General features: G+C 39.4%; 1 protein-coding gene across 1 annotated transcript; it reads right to left on the bottom strand.

Moving 5' to 3' along the window:
* Positions 1-1,011: 1,011 nt before the first annotated feature.
* LOC104071013 (carbonic anhydrase 13-like) lies at positions 1,012-18,535 on the bottom strand. The gene is made up of 7 exons (XM_009576713.1): positions 18,242-18,535; positions 12,513-12,798; positions 9,120-9,238; positions 5,703-5,798; positions 4,507-4,569; positions 3,434-3,589; positions 1,012-1,125 (listed from the first exon to the last, which is right to left on the bottom strand). Exons 1-7 carry the CDS (start codon positions 18,533-18,535, stop codon positions 1,012-1,014), a joined length of 1,128 nt encoding a protein of 375 aa, XP_009575008.1.
* Between the last annotated feature and the right edge of the window lie 44 nt (positions 18,536-18,579).

Below are 18,579 nucleotides of genomic sequence, written 5' to 3'. Positions count from 1 at the left end.
GCAACCACCCAAGTTCAGCTATGACAGCAGAACTTCAGCCAGTACCTAGGAGACATTACATACCAGAGTAGTGCTGTGCTCTCCTGCAAGATGTGAGATACGCAGCATGTGTCTCACACTGCAGCATGCCACGTGTCTAGTATGAAACAGTCTGGAGCAACAGCTACCCCTGCCTCCTGATTTTAAGTGGCAGGAGTCTGATGCTACATGGATATAGTGTTACAGTCCCTTATTGTTCACCAAATGCAACAGACTGAGTTTAGGCATGAACAAACAGTTCCCTCTATGCCCTTCCACCTTGCAGTTTTCAGATTTCAGGACAATTTCATCAGTATAGGTGGTGGAATTCAGGAATACCTAATCCACCTGACATGATCCTACAATATACAAAATCCTTACTCTTTGCTTTTTTTAAAAAATTCAATCAGTACATCATTACTGCTATGAAGCAGTCAGAACAACAGGATGATATAAATATCTGTTTTGCTTTAATGCTGTTAGTCATTACTGCTTTTTGTAGGAAGGTAAGCATGGTATTGTAGAAGTCAGCAATGAAATTATATCAGCCTTGAAATATTTTTTTCTTGAGAATTACAGTGTGAAGTCTTATATAGAAGCTAAATGTTATGTTAAAGAACAGAATAATAATCCCAGAAGATTCTTTACTGCCATCAATGTCAGGAATCCTATTCAGTAATTTAGTGGCAAATTCTGGACAACTCCTTCACCACATCTGACCCTTACGATTAGCACTGCCCTCTGTGCGTGCAACGCTAATGCCTCAATGCTCCCAAACCAACGCACTCAAACACAGTCAGACCTGTTAACATCGAGGAACCTGCAACAACTCAGGACGTACTTGTCTGTGAGAAATGACTGCATAGTAACCAATAATAAAACAACACCTATTTGTTATAACAACTCACAAAAAAAAAAAACCACGAAGTATATTATCTATTAAAATTAATTCAGCCTTTGGTTTCAGAGGGAGACTACTCTGGCTTTACTCCTTTAATTCCTTCTGACTTCTCGTCCCTTTAAAGGCTGGGGAGGCCGGTAGTTTCTCAGCAAGCAGCAGGCGACCTCATCCTCAGCAGTGCTCAGGAGGCTGCGGAATTTGGCTAGCTGCAATCAAAAGAGACATAAGGGTCAGCAGAAAACCCTCATGCTCATACTAATGAAAAAGCATGCAGTAAATATTAAAGATACTTGTCATCTTTTTTCCGCCAGGAAGAATGGAACTGTATTTTTCTATGGCATGTGGGAAATGGCAATTCCACCATTTCTGTCCTTGCAAATTAAAAACAATGACTACCGAGAAAATCTCCCAAAATACATGTCAGAATGAAACTGCGCATAAGGATTACTTGTTTCCTATATTCACACTTTGCCTTCCACAACCTGATCTAAACCAGAGTCTTCTATATTCTTTAGTTTGATTTTATAGTCAGAGACTCGGAATGTTTGGTGCCAAAAATTAGATTTCTTATGTGTACCTGTGTACATCATCTTGTTCAGAGTATATTCACAATTAACCTGGAATAATAGCTGTGGTGCTAAAGAAAGCTTCTGTAATTAGCACTTTTGATATATTAAACGTGTACTCAAACCAGGAAAGATTCAAAACTTTTCCCTTGTGGAAACATAGAATAGGCAGTTATTCATACCTCAGCATAAGCTTCTCTGCTTAAGCTGAGCTCAGCAGAAACCCAGATCAGAGCTTCATGTCTAATCTCAGGAAATTGGAGTCTGAATTCTGACCTGAAGTTTAGTATTTTGTCTAATTTCTAATCTTTCCAATATTTACGATTTCTATATACCATCTTACTTCCCTTCTTGGTTACCAAGTGTAGGACAGAACAAAAATAATTCCATCATAATAGAGCATTTAGTGGTACAGAATATTGCATCTTAATTGCATTAAAAGCAAAAAAAGTCAATACTATCTTACTCCACCCCATCCTAAAGCTAACATTTGTAATTCAGGCTCCCTGTGAGTTTCTAAAAACTTAAAATTTATTTTTAATTTCTTTCAACCTGAAAAGTGCCCCAAAAAGTAGTTAGTAAACTGTAAAGCCCCAAAGAAATACAAACTTGAGGAATAAAATTAAATGGCAGAACAGTATCAGTCATGGTGATGACTGATCAATCATAATAGTGGACATTACTAGAAACAAACACTTTTAATTATATGCATGCTTATATTTATAGCGATATAGCACATTTATACTTTAATACAAAAGATATAGCTACAGTCTATGAAAAATGACTAGTAAAGAATCACTGTACTTGACACTGTTTCCAACACTGTGTCTTCTGAACCTGTTACACATGGGTGTTTGCATACAGTACTTCACATTTTAGAATATATTAACTATAGATTAGCCCAAATAAGAACCTTTTAACCTGAACAATGGCTTGTCTTTGGGAAGTTCGTATCTTAGCACCAATTTTCAATCCTAGACCCATACGCACTGCAGCCAGTCTTACAAAACCAGATTGAGGGGAGTGGGGAAGACAGATGAAAAAAATGGACGCACTGAGCAAATACATGACTTCAAATCAGTTACAAACAGAATTTGAGGTCTCCTGAGTAACAAGCATCCCATTCAGTGAACTGTCTTAACATTTTGCGCAAAGACTGAAGCCACTACTTCTGCTGAGTATGTGACATAGGGTATTGAATTTTCTGAGGTATTTGTAATATTGACCATGAATGAGACAAACGCTGTGGTAAGGTTTACAGTGTGCCCAGAATATTGATAACATATTGCAGGTGATGTACATATCAATGTCCAATATTAGAAGCTATAATCTGACATACTTCAGTGTCTCCAGCACGAAAAACTCTTTATACTTCAGATGATCAGCCCGCTGGGTGTCACTGTTGCAACGTTAATATATAGTATGAAGCTTAATTTAACAAGAAACGTAAGTAGACTCTTTTATGTGGTATCACACTTTCTCCAAGATAGCCTAACATAAAAAACAACTTATTACAATTGTATTTGCTTTTCAAAATTCTAGTAAATTCACCACGGTTTACACAACTGGAATGCAAGAAGAAATTTACTATTGATCTGTCAAATAAAAATGGCAGAGAATAGGTTTGAGCAGGATGCTCAATCGAGTGGAATTCCAGGATTTGTTAGCATCATCAGAACCCTTTTTTCTGTAAGTTCCTTGTGGGTTATTTTTGCTTGTTAATTTTTCGAGTATGTAGATTCTTTTTAAAAAATGGATAATAAATAGCTGTTATGCAAAGAAAGGCAACAAGAAGTCATGATAAATTTGATAGACACATTTTGTCCTTTGAAAATTTGATAAGGTATGAAATGTCAAGGTCTGCAAAAGAATATGTTTTTGGGTGGCATTTACAATTTGAAGTCTTACAAAAGCAACATTTCTATAGCAGTGAAAAACTGAAAAATACCTGTTCAGAACAAACACTTATGGGTTCTCTCAGAACAATCCAGATAACACTTTCAAGAAGAGGTGGAACAGTGAGAGAACCAAAGTAAGTCCAGTAGTCCAGGGATTTGGGAAGCAGACAGCTAGGATCGAAGTTTGTGAATAGTGCTCTTTTACCCTGGGGGAAAAAAAAAAAACCCTCATTGTGGTTCTAATTAAATATATTTAGAAAATTATTTCTTACACAAAGTTAAAAAAGAAAAAAACAGGGCAATATTATTTAAAAGCAAGAGGCCAAGATAAATCATGCCAAAGGATGTAGAGCTTGTTCCACTATGGGGTGGGCTGGCAGCATCCTGGATGATCACAGCAGGTGAGCCAGTGCCCTTCTGATGAGGTCCTACCTCTGTGACAGCTTTGCTGCTGCTATTCTTGATGCCAGCAAGACACCATCAAAGGTGTCATGTTAGCACAGGCTCCCCATAGTTACAAATGACCACGGGATGGAGGTTGGAGGGAGAGATGAGAAGATGTTAGACTGTCAACGTGGTCTCTATGGGGCTGGTGGAGTAACCCCACAGGTTATTTCCACCTGCTCCCCTTCCTATTCACTCCTCCCAGGCCCATGGGTTACTACTTCTCCCTGTTCAGGCTACCAGGCCAGAGATTCCTGTATGAAACATGATGCTGTGAGTCTGGCTGATCGCTCTCACACATATACCACCTTATTTCTCACCCTGTACCTCAGCAAAACAGGGGAGGAAACCTTTCCCTCATCTTTTTCACAGCTTTCCATAAAGTATGTTCTTCTGTTCATATTCTCATAGCAACACATTTGTCAGAGGTTAGGTTCTGTGAGGAATTAGCTTTTTCCTCTGATCTCTTATTGTATAAAAATTATTCTCGTCTGCTTAGTTTTTAACTTTCCTAACAAGAATGCCCCTAAACTGTCCCAAATCCGAGTTAGATATGGATAGCTATGAAACTAGGGACTCGGGAACATGAAGGTGAAGGAAGTAGCAGCCAGGTTACCAAAAAACCAAAAGAACAAAAGCAACCACCAGTATTAGTATTCTTTCAGAAGCATTCGTTCACCTTGATTCTGATGGTGTCCAAGCGGTCAGTAATCTTCTTCAGCTGAGGGTTGCATTCACCAATCTATTAACACCAGAAAGAAGAAATACATACTTGAGCTCCAGAGACAAATAGCAAAAATAAATTATCAAAAAGCAAATCTATACTGAAACTATTTCATATAGCTTTACTTAAGTGACTGTGAGGTCTGATGGGTTTTGTGAGTCCAAGCCTGTGACTAGCTGGTCCTTAGAAATAGTACTGGTTATAAAGAAGATCCACTCCCTTGCTGACAGTATTTATTCTGGCTACTCATAGTAATTATTTCAGCTACAGAAGATCCACAAACTTTACACTGCAGGGGAATAAAAGCAATTTATTTTTCATGTTTTGCATGCAGGATATTAAAAGTTTCAGGCTTGCATCTGAAATTTAAATTGTTTGTAACAGTGAAAACATCATTTTTATGTATCCCAGGCAGAATTTGTGTGCTAAGAAATCCAGTGACACTTTCCTTGAATCATTATACTGTAAACTGGAAAGACAGAATTACTGAAACAGTTCTTTGCAATTGCTGCATGTAATGGCTCACTGACTGCACCAGCACCAGCACTAGCTGTGCCCAGGAAGCTGTGGCAGCCAGGCAGAAACCACAGATTTGACCAAAGCCCTATTCTTTGTCATGGATTGTGTGAATTCTCCATCTGCTTCTTCATACAAAAGTCAATGAAGCTGTTGCAAGAGTTGAATTTCATCTTAGAATTGGTGTAGGAGGCGAAGAGGTATATAACAATTACAAGGAAATTCTCCAGATTCTGGGTTTTTCTCTTTCATTTTTCAGAATAAACTATCAGCTCGGAAACAAACCGTTAAAGAAGCATTCAAAACAAACCAGATAGTCCTTGTTAGTCAAGCACAAGTTATCAGGATCCATATAGAGCCAGCTGAACTAAGATCTAGATTTTATGTTGTACAGGAGTGCAGACCAGGCAAACTGAAGAACCTCACTGTCTTGAAAATCTATTAATCTGATATTTTTAACCTTCAAGCAAGCACAGTTCTCTATACTGGAAAGCCAACAGCATGAAGGAAACAGTGTAATTTAATGCCCATATAAAACAATTATCTCTTTAGCAATAATTACACTCACTATCACCATTATCCCTTTGGGCTCATAATGCAGATTTATTAGGAGGGCTGAGACATTTTTTTCTTACCTTCAGAAATACAGCCATGACTGCCAATCCATCTGACTGACGAGCTGCCTCAACAAAACTGGAATACTTTTCTGAGTTCCAGTGGACCACATGAAGCTGAAAAGCAAGAGACACAGCCAGCATCAACTCCCGCTGAACTCAGATAGTCACAAACTAATACTACAACTTTACTGGTTTTGATACTCTACTTCGCTCTTTTGTATTCAGAGCCATTCAGTTTTCTAAATGCAATTATTTTTTGAAATTGGTAAATACATAGTTCACACAAATGGCAAAAAACATTTCCAGTGGCTGGGATTATTCAAAATTTAGCAGCAATCAGCACACTACAGTGCCTGGCAAACTGCTGTTGGGTCCCCAGATTTTGAACAGAGAAACTAAGACAAGATATCCCATGGTTATATAACCAAAGCTTTTAAATCCATTTTTAGTAGAGCTGATTTTAAAAAGTGATTGAAAATCATGAGAATGTTATTTGTTGCTCCTCTTTTTCCTTAATCAGGCTTTCAGTAACATTAATCAGCCACATAAATAGCTAGAAAACAGGCAGAGGAACACACATTAAACTTCCACTGACCCCTTTTCCCTTGTTTAATTTAAGCTGAACATCAAACTTTCATTTCTGGTACTTTCCAAATGTCATTTTCTATGATTACCAGTAGTTAGGCACTTACAAGCAGCTTGATTATCTCGGGTTTGAGCATTTGCATTTCCAACATGCATTTTTCTGGAACTGTCCTGTGGTAGTTGCTTAAGCAGCTTAAAGACACCACCTAGCCAGGTGGGGAAAGGAAAAGCCTGTGATGTCTACCCCCATACCACCTCAGTCCCTCCTGCTAAGCCAGGTTTTCTAAATCCTGGCCATGCTCCACGGCAGGAGCTCCTGGTTCCCGGGAAGCGCCAGGACATCCCAGCCTTGAGCAACGGTCCGACTGCCGAACTGTAGAGAGCACAAACACTCACACAGAGCTTAAGACTAAGCACTTTAAGTACTTCACAAACATTAATTACTCTTGCAAGTCCTCAGTGGACTTACTTACTACCTGTAGTTATTAGGTAAGGAAAGAGAGGCTCAGAAGCAGGACATGGGATTGGCTTTTCTAAAATTGGTGACCATCTTTTCAGACTTGAACTTTACTCTTTAGGAGTGCTGAAAAGCAGCTCCATTGAATGACTTAAACTGGGATGAATCCTTGAGAAAAAGGCTTGCTTTTGGAATACAGCACTTCAAGACCTCTAAAGTAAGAGCAATTTAGGAAAGCTGGAACTTGCTTTAAAGGCTTTTTATGGGAAGCAACACAGCTGCGTGGTTGAAATAGGGATCTAGGAGTGTGAAGATTTTGACTCTAAATCTCAATCCTTGCCTAACCTCTATGAGTTTTAATTTTCTGTATCTGTAAAACAGAGCCGTTACTTGGTGTTACAGGGTATAATTAATGTTTGTTAAGCACTTGGACTCTAAAGTGCTGAAACATGACTTCCAGCAAGTAAGGAGTCCCACTGAAATCAATAATAATACATGTATGCTCACGATGAAACACATGCTGGCTCACAGCTTCAGAGATCCTTGAAGGAAAGTTGCTAAAAATATTATAAATTAAACTGGGAGGAGAACACAGTCCACTAAACCACTCTCAGGTGCATTAGTATCCTGGAACTTACAATGCCTGCACCACTCACTATTTTAAGTTCACAAAAGCTACATTGAACAACTTTTAAACAATTGCATTTTTACATACACAAAAAGGAAACGGATACTCTCAGTCAGAATTGACTTTTATTGTGGATTTTTAAAAAAGCAAAAAAACAACGAAGAACAAAAAGCAAAATTCCCGCAACTAAATAAAGCCCACTCCCACTCCCTCATAGCTTTGCCAAAAAACCCCCAAACCAACCCCCCTAAAAACCAAAACCCCCAAACAAACAGAGTTGTGAAACGCTTTTGGGTACAGCCCCATTCTCAAGGGCTTGTGACTTCTCTTTAAGGAATATATCCCGTCTTACCACCGCTCTGTCACTGCAGCTTGTGAAGAGACCTTGATCAGACCATACGTTGTCACAAAGAATGGAGCCATGGATCCCTTCTGCTTCCGGTGGGCTTAGGGGGCTGAACCTTGCAGTTTTCTCTACCTGTACGCTACTTCTTTCTTCGACTCCGTTGATGCTTCTTCTTGAAATCTTACACATCTTCCTCATGAAGGTGAGCACTGAAACCATCTTCATATCTCCTTCTGAGGTATTTTCTTTTGTGTGAACAGTGCTCAGAAGCCTTGATCTTAATTCTGGGTTTCTTATCCCAAAGCCAAAGTGACATCTAGAGAGCTTCTTGTGGAGGGTTACCCAACCAACAGGTAACGGAAAGGTTTTTAGACTGGCTAGAAATTCAGAGATATTTTCTCCTTCCATTTGGTTTCTTAGATGGGAAACATATATATATTTTCTCAGCTAGAAATTTGGTTTTGGTACTTAATGGTTTTAAAGCACCTCTATTAATTCTTTATATTCCATCTCACCTGGTTCCTGTGGAAAACATAAGCCTTTAAACACTGCAAATGTCACTTTTCCCCATTAGTGTTAGAAAACTGATTTTTTTTCTGACCACTGTCTCTTATAGCATTTCCAGTAAAATCTGATCACACCACTGTGCATACATTTCATTTTTTTTCTTCTTTAGTATTATGTCTTTTATTTGTCCATTACCATTTATTTTTATACTTTTAACTTCTTTTTAACCCCAGAAAACTCTTCCACTGTCTGAACTATTTGTTGTTAAAGACCTCAGTCTCATCAAAATACTCCATGTTACTTCCATTTGCAAAGAGGAATCGGATACTGAATACTTTTTATTGTAGACTACTGAAACGCACCGAAGAGACAGAGCAGGAGCGAACTCTCCGTGCCAGAGCAGACGGTGCATTTCTCCCTGTGGCACGCTGCCTCCACTGAAACGCAGTACCTCCACAGAAGCAGGCACCCCAGATATTAAGGGGCGGTTCTCAAAGTCATAACCGTCACATTGCTAAATGCACCACAAAATGCAACACTCCTAAGCCTTGCATAAACCTTACACTGCACAGGCCCCAAATCAAACAATTCTGTGGTTTGTAACTGAAGCTGACTTTGAAAATACTCTCCAAGGAAGAGACAGTGAAAGACAAAGTTTAAAATAATCTTGAACATTAAATCTTGCTCTTATCAAGCTCTTGTCTTCTGTACTCCTTTTTTAATCCTCTCCAAAGCTTTCAAATAGGTTCTCCTTTGAGAAAGGACCAAACATGCAACACTTCAAGAAGACCGCTTGTCTTTCGATAAAATGGGGGCAGAATGAAAAGCGGGCAGAGGAGGGGCAACATTATTCTTACAACAGAAAACTAGTCACAAGCTTAGAGGTACAGATGACTCCATGTAAAGCCTTACCTCTGCCGCGTACTTCATCCCATCCACCGCGTGCTCGGAGCCGGCATCGTCGTTGGAGCCCCAATGGAAGTGAATCTGACGCAGCCTGTAGGTCCCGCTGAGCGGCCCCCCGGTCAGCACTGGAAACCCAAGCAGAGGAAAAGGCTTCACTGCAGGAACGGGAGTCGCTACCCACATCCTCTAACCTCACGCCAGTCTTTGGACAGTCCCCTACTCCTTCTCAAAAGCTGTCTCAGGTAGCTTCCCATTTCTTTGAAGTACTACAGAAACCCTCACTTGTGATTTAAAAGAATCACTGAGAAATTAAGCTTAAAATATAGGTTTTATGAATAAAGGGGAGGATCATAAAAATATAATATCAACAGAATTTCTTCTCCTCTTTTAAATTTGGAGGAAAGTAGGTGGAGCTTAAAAAAATTTTCAAGGCTCTTTCCTTCATTCGCAACTAGATCCAGTTACATCAGATTGAAGTCTGAGAAAAAGGAGCATATATTAACATAAATAAAATGAAGCCAACACTACATATGCATTGTACAGCTGCAATATTACTGACATTTAATTAGCCATTTATTTCAACTTAACACACATATGGGTGGGCTTTTCATTGTTCTGCTTTTGCAAGTGCTCATCTTTTGCTAATCAGAGTTGGAACCAAAACATCTCTTCACAGAGACTTGAATGTGAGTCACATTCAGAAAGATTCCTTATGCACTGCAAAACAAATCACCCCACTGTCCCGTTCTATATCTCCTCTGAGGATTTGGGAATTAGTCTGGGCTGGTTTACTGGCTCATTATAGAGATTTTAAGGGGAAAGGATGGGAGCTTTAACCAGATGGTTTTTAAATTAAGAGCACTGGGGAGGACAATAGTAATTTTTTCTCTCTTCTAGCATTAGTCCAAAACCTAAACTTTGTTAGGAAGAAAATACCACCAAATAAATATAAAAGAAGAATTTCTTAAGTTGCCTATCTGCTAACACAAGTAGCTTGGCTAACGAAAAGGAACTGGAACTGTTCATCTGCGGGGAAAAATATTTGGCCTCCTTAAAACTTCAACTCAAAACCATGCTTTTACAGAGCCTACAAACCTAGTGAACAAAGGGGATGGGGAAGTGGCACTCCTAAAACAAATTCATTCTTTCAAGGACTGAAAACTTGGAGGCAAATAATCCTAGAAATGTGTAAAGATCGGTGTTCTAACTGGCTGAGGGAAAGCAATTATGTAGAAATGCATCAGCATTCCATGAAATACTTCTGCTGAAAAATGTGGAAAATGGCCTGATGATGTATTTGTACCACATCATACAGTGATGGTAAAACTCTTCCATTCCAACAGCAATTAAGGAAGAGGTTAGTCAGAAGCTATTTAAGGCAAGTATCAGTATCTCAAAGTTTGAAAGGAGCTGGAAGAGGAAGTCTTTGAAACATCAGTAGACCAATTTCAGAGAATGGAGCTAATGTGGTACCAAAGAGGATAAACAGAATTACACAAACAGTTACAGACTTGACAGCCTGGTTTCAATGCTGGCCAAAGTGAAGAAATAGGTCATATGGAAGTCAGTTAATAATGTATTAAGAGATGCTAATGTATTTAGTACCAATTAATTTGATTTTTTTTTTTCCATAAAACCACCATATGGCAGGAGTGCTTACTTCACAGGGGTGCCCCAGAGGCCAAATTTTGCCCCTAGAAAATTCAGTATTTTTTGATCAATGACCTGAAAGAAAACAAAAACATTACTGATAAAGTTTGTCAGTGTCAAATATTAGGGAAAATAGTGAATAACTCATTTATGGATACAGAAGAATTTGAATTCTTTGGTAAGTAAGGCATTATAATGGCCTAAATGTAAAGCCATGTATGTGGACTGAAGAATCTAGTCCATACATAGGAGATATGGAGTCTCCTGAAGGAGAATGGGGATTACATTTGTTAATTATCTGATCAACATCTGTCAGAGCTTTGCCATGACATGAACTATATCCTTGGAGATACAGCCTGAGGAAAGCAGTAAGAAGAGGATCACATTACCACTGCTTTGGTACCATTGTAAGCCCACAGAAATACTATGTTCAGGCCCTGTCACTTCACGGATGGCATTAGAAAGTGGAAGAGGTTCTTGGTGTATTCATATTCATTTTTATTACTTTAAAAAAAAAAAGAAAAGGAGTTTAAAGGCTGAGTTGATCTAACTCACAGCAGAAATAAAGTGTGATTTTGATTTTTTTAATTGTGAGGATAATTAACAATTAGAACAACTTACCAAAGGCTGTGGTAGGTTCGTCATCGGTGGAAATTTTGAAATCAAGATTGTATGTTTTTCTAAGAGATGTGCACGCCTAGTAGGCTGGAAGCAGAGATTAATTCTGGGAAGTCCCATGGCATCTGACACACATGAGGTCAGACCAGATCACTGACGGTCAGCTGATGGCTTTCAGGCAACATCCAGTGTTGCTTGTATTGACAGGAAATTTAAGAATTAAACTAAGACAGTCTGGGAAAGCAAAGTACGATGTTGTCTCCATCTAAGTCTCTCCATGTTGCCACTATAAGCCAATAGTTCCTCAGGACTAATGGACAGGGTGATCACAAATTAGTCCCCCTCTGGCTTTGACCCTTGTGAATGCACCATATGGGCTTGGGTCCTCAGCTAAGCCTCGCGCAACCACAGGAGGATTTTATTGCTCGTAGAAACTGCACTCCTACAGTTTCAAGGGGAGGTGTGCTAGCTTGCCTACCATCCAAGAGAAGGTTTTAAAGATGAAGGCACTAACATTACAAAGACTATACTAAACCAGAGAACTTCTAAATAAGAATTATTGCTTGTAAAAAGGGAAGCTACATACTCCTAGAAAAGACTGGGACAATAACACTTTTCAGAGAAGAAAAGGGATCACTTGGGATGTATTTCATTTTTTCTGTATTGACTCTTTCCTGACACAAGAAGTATGGATTGTAAAAGGGAAATGTATATATAACCAAACCTGCAGCTAAAGTCAGATAAGAGACTTGAGCGATTCGGTTGGAATGAACCTGTAATGAGACACAAAGGATTCATCTGCAGTGAGAGAGAGCAGCATTTGAAAAATTGTACACAATACTGTTCAAACAGGGGGGCTGGCACTATCTAGCTGGTTGGGGTGGATCAAACCATCTTTGTGAAAAGGGAATCCTATCACTTTCTGAGAAATGCAACCTTGAACTCGTGTCCAAATACGTTCCCACATTGTATCATGCTGAAAGGCAGGGAAGAAAGGAATCTCTCATCCGGAGGAGCAAAGCCTTACTGTTTATGAGGAGTTCATACCCGGCAGTGAGACATGCTCAGGCTGTATGCACTCTATTCAGGAAACGGTGGAAGAAGACACAGTGCAACAGGAAAGGAACAAACCTGATTTGTTGACGGTATCATCAAATTCAACACTGGTGGAGTGCCCGTTGTTAAGGATGATTTTAGCAGAAGCCGGATCGTAACTGGGATTTAGAGGACGGAGAGAGGGATCATACTTGGTTTCCTCAGTTTTGATGTCGATGGGTGACTGACGGTCTCCATTAGCGACAGGAAAAACCTCCTTCCAGTGGGCAGGCCCTGCAATGCATTGGAGGAGAAGCCTAAATTGATGGCAGCGCCCTGCTTTGTGTGAAAGAAGACTCCTTGAACTGTTCTTGTTTGCATCCTTTAAATTCAAAAAGTGTGCATCAGAAAAACACAGATCAAAATACTCAGCTACTTTTGCTGCACCACATTGCACCAGCAGCTCTCAGGACCCCTTTACCTACCTTGCATGCTGTATCTAACTGTATTTGGCCTTTGAACAAGGCCACATGCAGTAGGTAGATATTTAATTATTCACAGTTAAGACTCAACTATGCACAAGACATATCCAACACATGCTCATTCAAATCAAGCATCCTGTATCCAACAGACACGGTGTCCCAATAAATATTCAACACGCTATTTTTCCCTAATACCATGTCTCATTATGTCTTTAAGGATTACCTCTTGTCTATCCAAAATCCCTGCTTTAAGGGTTTTTTTATACTTTAGTCATTGGCTGCAAAAGACCTGAGAACACATCTTCTACTGACTACGCTGAATGAGATGGGGAGATGTCAAAAAAGATAAAAAGGCTGAGTGGTGTGTGGGCTCTCCTGGGGTCTGATGGCAATGCCTGAAACCTAAGCATCGCTACACAACTGATCACCTCCTCCCAACCCATCAACTCTGCAAACCAGCTGTCAGGACACAGAGAGAGTGTCACCATAAAGTCAACACACACACACACGCATACATACACACACGCTAGTATAGTGCTGACAAAATCAGCAAGGAACAGGAACACTCAGGACAGTGGTGCCTGCACGAGGTTTGGATTTCTACCACCTTCTGCTGATAAATGAGAGTAGATCTTCCAAACACAGACTTGCACCACCATTCACCAGAGTTAGCTAGAAATCAAAACGCTAAAGGCGCTATTAATCAACACTAGTGATCTCGAGTTAACCTTCCTCTCTCCATGCAAGCTAAGCCAAAAATCAGCTGAAAAGCATTGTCACTGAAAATCAACAATTCAATGGATATGAGAAAAATGGCAAATGTAATTCTAAAATAGTAAGAAAAGCTTCATTGATGAGATGTGTGAGGTGTCTGTTCTTATCCACTAAACATCAGAGTCCATATCTGAATAATAAACAATGTGGAAAGAGGCCATAGAAGAAAAATAGGAACAGTAAGTGGCTTGGGGAATATGTTCTATAAGGTAAAGATAGCAAACAAGGTTTGGGATGGAAAAAAGGGTAAGGTGAGGGAAAAGGGCTAATGATCTTTCAGTATTATAAAAAGTATAGCACTTGTTTTTCCTCCAGGCTTATCATGGGTAAGAAGCATAATAAATCAACTAAGAGAGACTGGATATAAGAAAAACTTAAATATGAGCATCAGAACCTGATCTTGTAAAATCTGCATCACTGGGTATCTCATAACTCCCTATACTGAAGGTAACTGATCTCAGTCTAAAAATCAGCCTGTTGGTTTGGGTCTTCCTGGATGGCTTAGCACTTAAATAAACATGATGACAAAAAAGGATTAAAATGTATTATGCTGTGATTAATAGCCTAACATCAAAAGCTGTCAAATAGTTTTCTCTCCTCGACTTCAATAGCAGTGAACACAGCTCAGAGACTCACAGGTGCTAAAATAACCCAAGCGCTCCAGCAGTAAATCAGGGAGGGAAGCGTCCCGCGCGCCGAGGGGAAGCAGCTTGCACACCCACCTGGGCAGAGCCTGACTCTCCCCTGAGCAGCACCGAAAAATGGAAGAGGGAAGGAGTAGCTTGTAAAGAACAGGCTAAGAATTAAACCTCAGGTAGAACAAAGGCAATGGCCTTCAGTCTTGAGTTTGTTAAAAAGTCTTTTTGTTAATGACTTCATTAACTAAACTCATTACGCAAACCACTTCTAAGGCAGAAGATAAAAATCCTACTGGTTTGAAATATAAAGCTGTTTAAACTTAATTCTTCTCACTTCACAAATGGTCATCAAAGCTATTCAATATTTTAATTACATGCAGTTTAGCATATGATATAATTTTAATTGCGTTTAGATCCTAGTACTTTGCAGTTAGAGATGCAATGCACAATTTTATTAATTGAAGAAGCACCACTCCACCATTTATTCCTAACCAACTGCTGTGATTTAGGATGTTTAGAAAAAGCTTATTGCTACTTAATTTTAATACTTAGGATATTCCTAAGGTGAAGAAAGGCAAAACATATTTATGTGCTTAACTACTTGGTGCTATTGCTCCATCTCAGCAATAACTATAGTTATTGTACAGTAAATAATATGAATGATTTGCATTCATAAATAATATAAATGTGCCAAAAAAAGGACCCAAGGCTGTGATTCTGGCATTAGCTAATTATTCAACAATAAACTTCAATTCTAAAAAGACCTGCTTTTGTACTTGCCCTTAGCTTGGATGACCAAATTCATCTTTTGCTTTCGTGATTAAACATCTGTCAGTAACACAAGACTGACAGAAATCTGACCTTTCAAAATACACATGAAAATATCAAGAAACTTCAGCTCATCTTGTACCACTTGGTTATATCAAGTGGTATTCCTTACCAGATTACGTACCAGCAATCTGATACAATTATCATACTCTTGCCACTCTGTGAAAACTGTGGCTCAATTCATTACTATGGACCCCACCCCCAAAACAAATTTTGTGTATGACTGTTGGAAAATAAGTCATTACAGTTGGAAGATGTGCTCAAATGCATGTCATACAATCAGAGTCAAGCCAGTGGGATCTCCAGAAAATTTCGTCTGAATTTGGACCTGAATTATATGCCTCCATCTCAACATAACATACAGTTTAATTTTCTAGATAGGTACGTTAAGACATACCCAGGAAAGTGTAACTCACCGATTCACCTCCCTTCATTTTTTAATTTACTGAAGGAACGTGATTAAATATACCAATTTTTGAACTTATGAAATCCCCTCCTATTGATGGGAAAATGTTCTTTTGCTAGAGGAGATTACCTAGTAGCTCTTAACAATCAAAGCCGTTGTGACCAACATTTAGGACAAAAAACTGAACTATCTGCTCTGAAGATTGCGTGCCTTTATTTTGGACACAGTTACCAAATACGATGCATACCTCTGTCACTTTTAGATGAGGCTATCACTACTTATGGTACCCACCAGCATTGCACACATTCAGTTCATGAACTAGACCTCATAAGGAAGGCAGTTACGAGTTTGTCAGGAAATGCTATAGCCCCTAACAGCGGTGCTTTTTTACCCAGCTGGAGTTAAAGTGATGAGTTTCATCAAAAGGCTAGACTAACTGGAAACAAGCCTAGCGGACACATCACAGGACACGGTTCAGTTGCAGTGAGCCTCTATACTTGCAAAAACAGCGTACATACAGGTGAAAAAGTGGATTCTTTTTTTGGACAGTTTGGTATTATACGCAGAAAGTTTATTAGTTTAGTATGGTCTGACCTTTGCAGGATCACATCCTCATTTATTCCTAAAGAGAATCGATTGCCCAGTTTATCATATACAAAATGCTTAAATTTATAAAGTTAGGTTTGCAAGTAATTTAGTTGCATATTAGATTACAATAAGATTAGCTCTAATAAAAACAATTCGAAATTCAGAATGGATAAAATTAACTGTCGTTTTTTAAAGCAGACAGCAAAATTATGTCATTATTCTTAGGGAGAAAAAAATAGTATAAGGAATTCATGTCCCTTTTTATTTATAAAACGCTTCAGTGTTATAGTTGTAACTAGACCAAGAGACATTTTTGCAGTAAAACACAATACATGTAAGTACTTTCCATATATTTTACTAAACATATAGTAAACTGAAGGCAATTGATTCTCAATTTGTCTTTTAACTAAGGCAATTCCCCGGTTAACTAAGGAGACTGTTTCTGTGAAGGGGCGAGAACATTCCCCTCTTCACAGGAACCTTAAGCAACTAAGAAAAGCATGCACGATGCCACACTGAAGCCAGTTTTCAAGATGTCAATATTACACCTCCATACATAAGCACCATCAAAACTGCGAGGCAAGAACAGCGGCAAGAAAGCAAAGGCCCAGGTTTGCATAGAAATAAAATAATGCCTCTTTGCATTTCAGAAATACGTGCATCAAAGAAGGGGAGAACATTCAATTCTGTGCGTACCAGTCAGACCATGTCCTTATACATAGATATACCATATATGCAGACATATATGTGCAATATTTGACAGTTTACTTTATGCACAGCACGATTTATGTTGCGGTTATTATTGCTAAGGGGCAAATTAATTTCCTCCCGGTTTTAAAAAAACAGTGCTTTTATCATTGCAAGTAACAAATGCAGAACTCGGAGTGAATGCAGATGTCTTTCCAACTCTTTATGAACTCAACTTTAATATACGACTGCACCAAATTAAATTAATTTCACTTTGTTGCTACCTCCTTAGTTGCAAAAGCTAATCTTAGTCTCAGGGAAACTATTCAGGGCCATGCAGGGCAATAAAATTTTTCAAGAATTAGAGCAATCTCCCACATCTGCTATTCAGCAAAACAAGAAACAAGCAAAACCAATAAAATAAATGCATAAAAAGAGAAAAAGCTGAGAAATAAAACTGATGCCAGGGAAGAGCAGTGAAGTGTTGGATATCCACGCCTTTCACCATTAGTCGCCTGGGAGAGGCGGGGGGAAGGGGATGGACTGATGAGGAACTACCCACCCAGCTGCTGGGGGCTCCAAGAGAGGAGAGAGAGAGAAAGCCAGACTCCACCCCAAATACGTTATCAGCCAGTAAACAGAATTTTATAGGAGAAATGGGGCCTCAAGCAAGGTCCAGGGCCACCTCGATAGAAATTCTGGTGCCCTCCCCTTCCTAGAAGTTGAGAATAGCAAAGGAGGAGGGATAGGATAAAGGAGGGAAAGTGGACTTCTTATCTGGACGGTGCAGGTGAAGTCCACAGCACTCTTGGAAAACATATGGAGAAACAAATTTGAAAAACAAGACTCATTTACGTCTTCAGGGGAGGGGTAGAGTAGACTGCACAACCATAGATAACACGCCTAATCGTTGCAACATTGCTGCGATCCACCACCACCCAGTTTTTCAGGAAAAGTATATCCATCCAGAAAAGATTGAACAAAAGGACCAGGCAGTAAAGGTAGTACTTGCACAAACAGTATTCCAAACTCCAAGTAATAATATAAACGAAGCATGCTCCTATAGGCATTAGTATATGCAAATACATAGCTTTCTCCTTTTACTATCACGGTGTTTTGTTTCTCTGTGTATTATAACAGATAACGTAAGTTATTCCATTTACTTTATCAGAGCTGACTCTCCAATTCACAAAAGCACTTTCATTTCTACTTGCATGACTTGTGAGCCGGTCTGCACACAGGAGCAGCGTTTGCATTACTTACAATGCAAAACAGAGGAAAGTCTTTAAGCCTGCTGATGAGCACATCTTGGGACTTCAAAGACCGACAAGATTAAGGAAACCATGAAACAACTGAAATCCAAAAGCATCTCCTCTCAGTTAGACATTCAAATGACCGGTTCTAGTACCTAGTATTTCCCACCGTATAACAGAAGCAGAACATAGCCGGAGTCAAAAAGCCCCTGCCGATACAGCAGCTCTGATCAGTCCGACGGTCTAATAAATACTCGATACGTACACGCAACTGATTAACTAGACGAGCAAACGAAATCCCTTCAGGGAACGAGACAGACCACTTTTTCCAACTCAGAACCAACCCCCGACCCGATCCTGGCAGGCGATGCTGCGCGCATGAAACACCTCTCTCAGCAGCCAGCCTTGCATCACTTCGAGACAAAAATCTGCTCGGTCTCACGTTGCAAACCCTCGGCAACATTTCCGCTCATTCAGCTTTCCCGTGGGCTCGGGAGCTGCCGGGGC

Source organism: Fulmarus glacialis, unplaced genomic scaffold, assembly GCF_000690835.1.
Source record: "Fulmarus glacialis isolate BGI_N327 unplaced genomic scaffold, ASM69083v1 scaffold44200, whole genome shotgun sequence".
NCBI classification, from domain to species: domain Eukaryota; kingdom Metazoa; phylum Chordata; class Aves; order Procellariiformes; family Procellariidae; genus Fulmarus; species Fulmarus glacialis.
The sequence above is the reverse complement of the archived record's forward strand: the minus strand, read 5'-3'. Positions and strand labels throughout refer to the sequence as shown.

Excerpts from the sequence above, each read along its gene's own strand:
- LOC104071013 (XM_009576713.1), bottom strand. The coding sequence starts at position 18,535 with ATGTTGCCGAGGGTTTGCAACGTGAGACCGAGCAGATTTTTGTCTCGA. Across the intron at positions 12,799-18,241 it reads TGTTCTGCTTCTGTTATACG|GATGCAAACAAGAACAGTTC; the intron begins GTGGGAAATACT and ends TTGAATTTAAAG. Across the intron at positions 9,239-12,512 it reads TGATACCGTCAACAAATCAG|TGCTGACCGGGGGGCCGCTC; the intron begins GTTTGTTCCTTT and ends TTGGGTTTCCAG.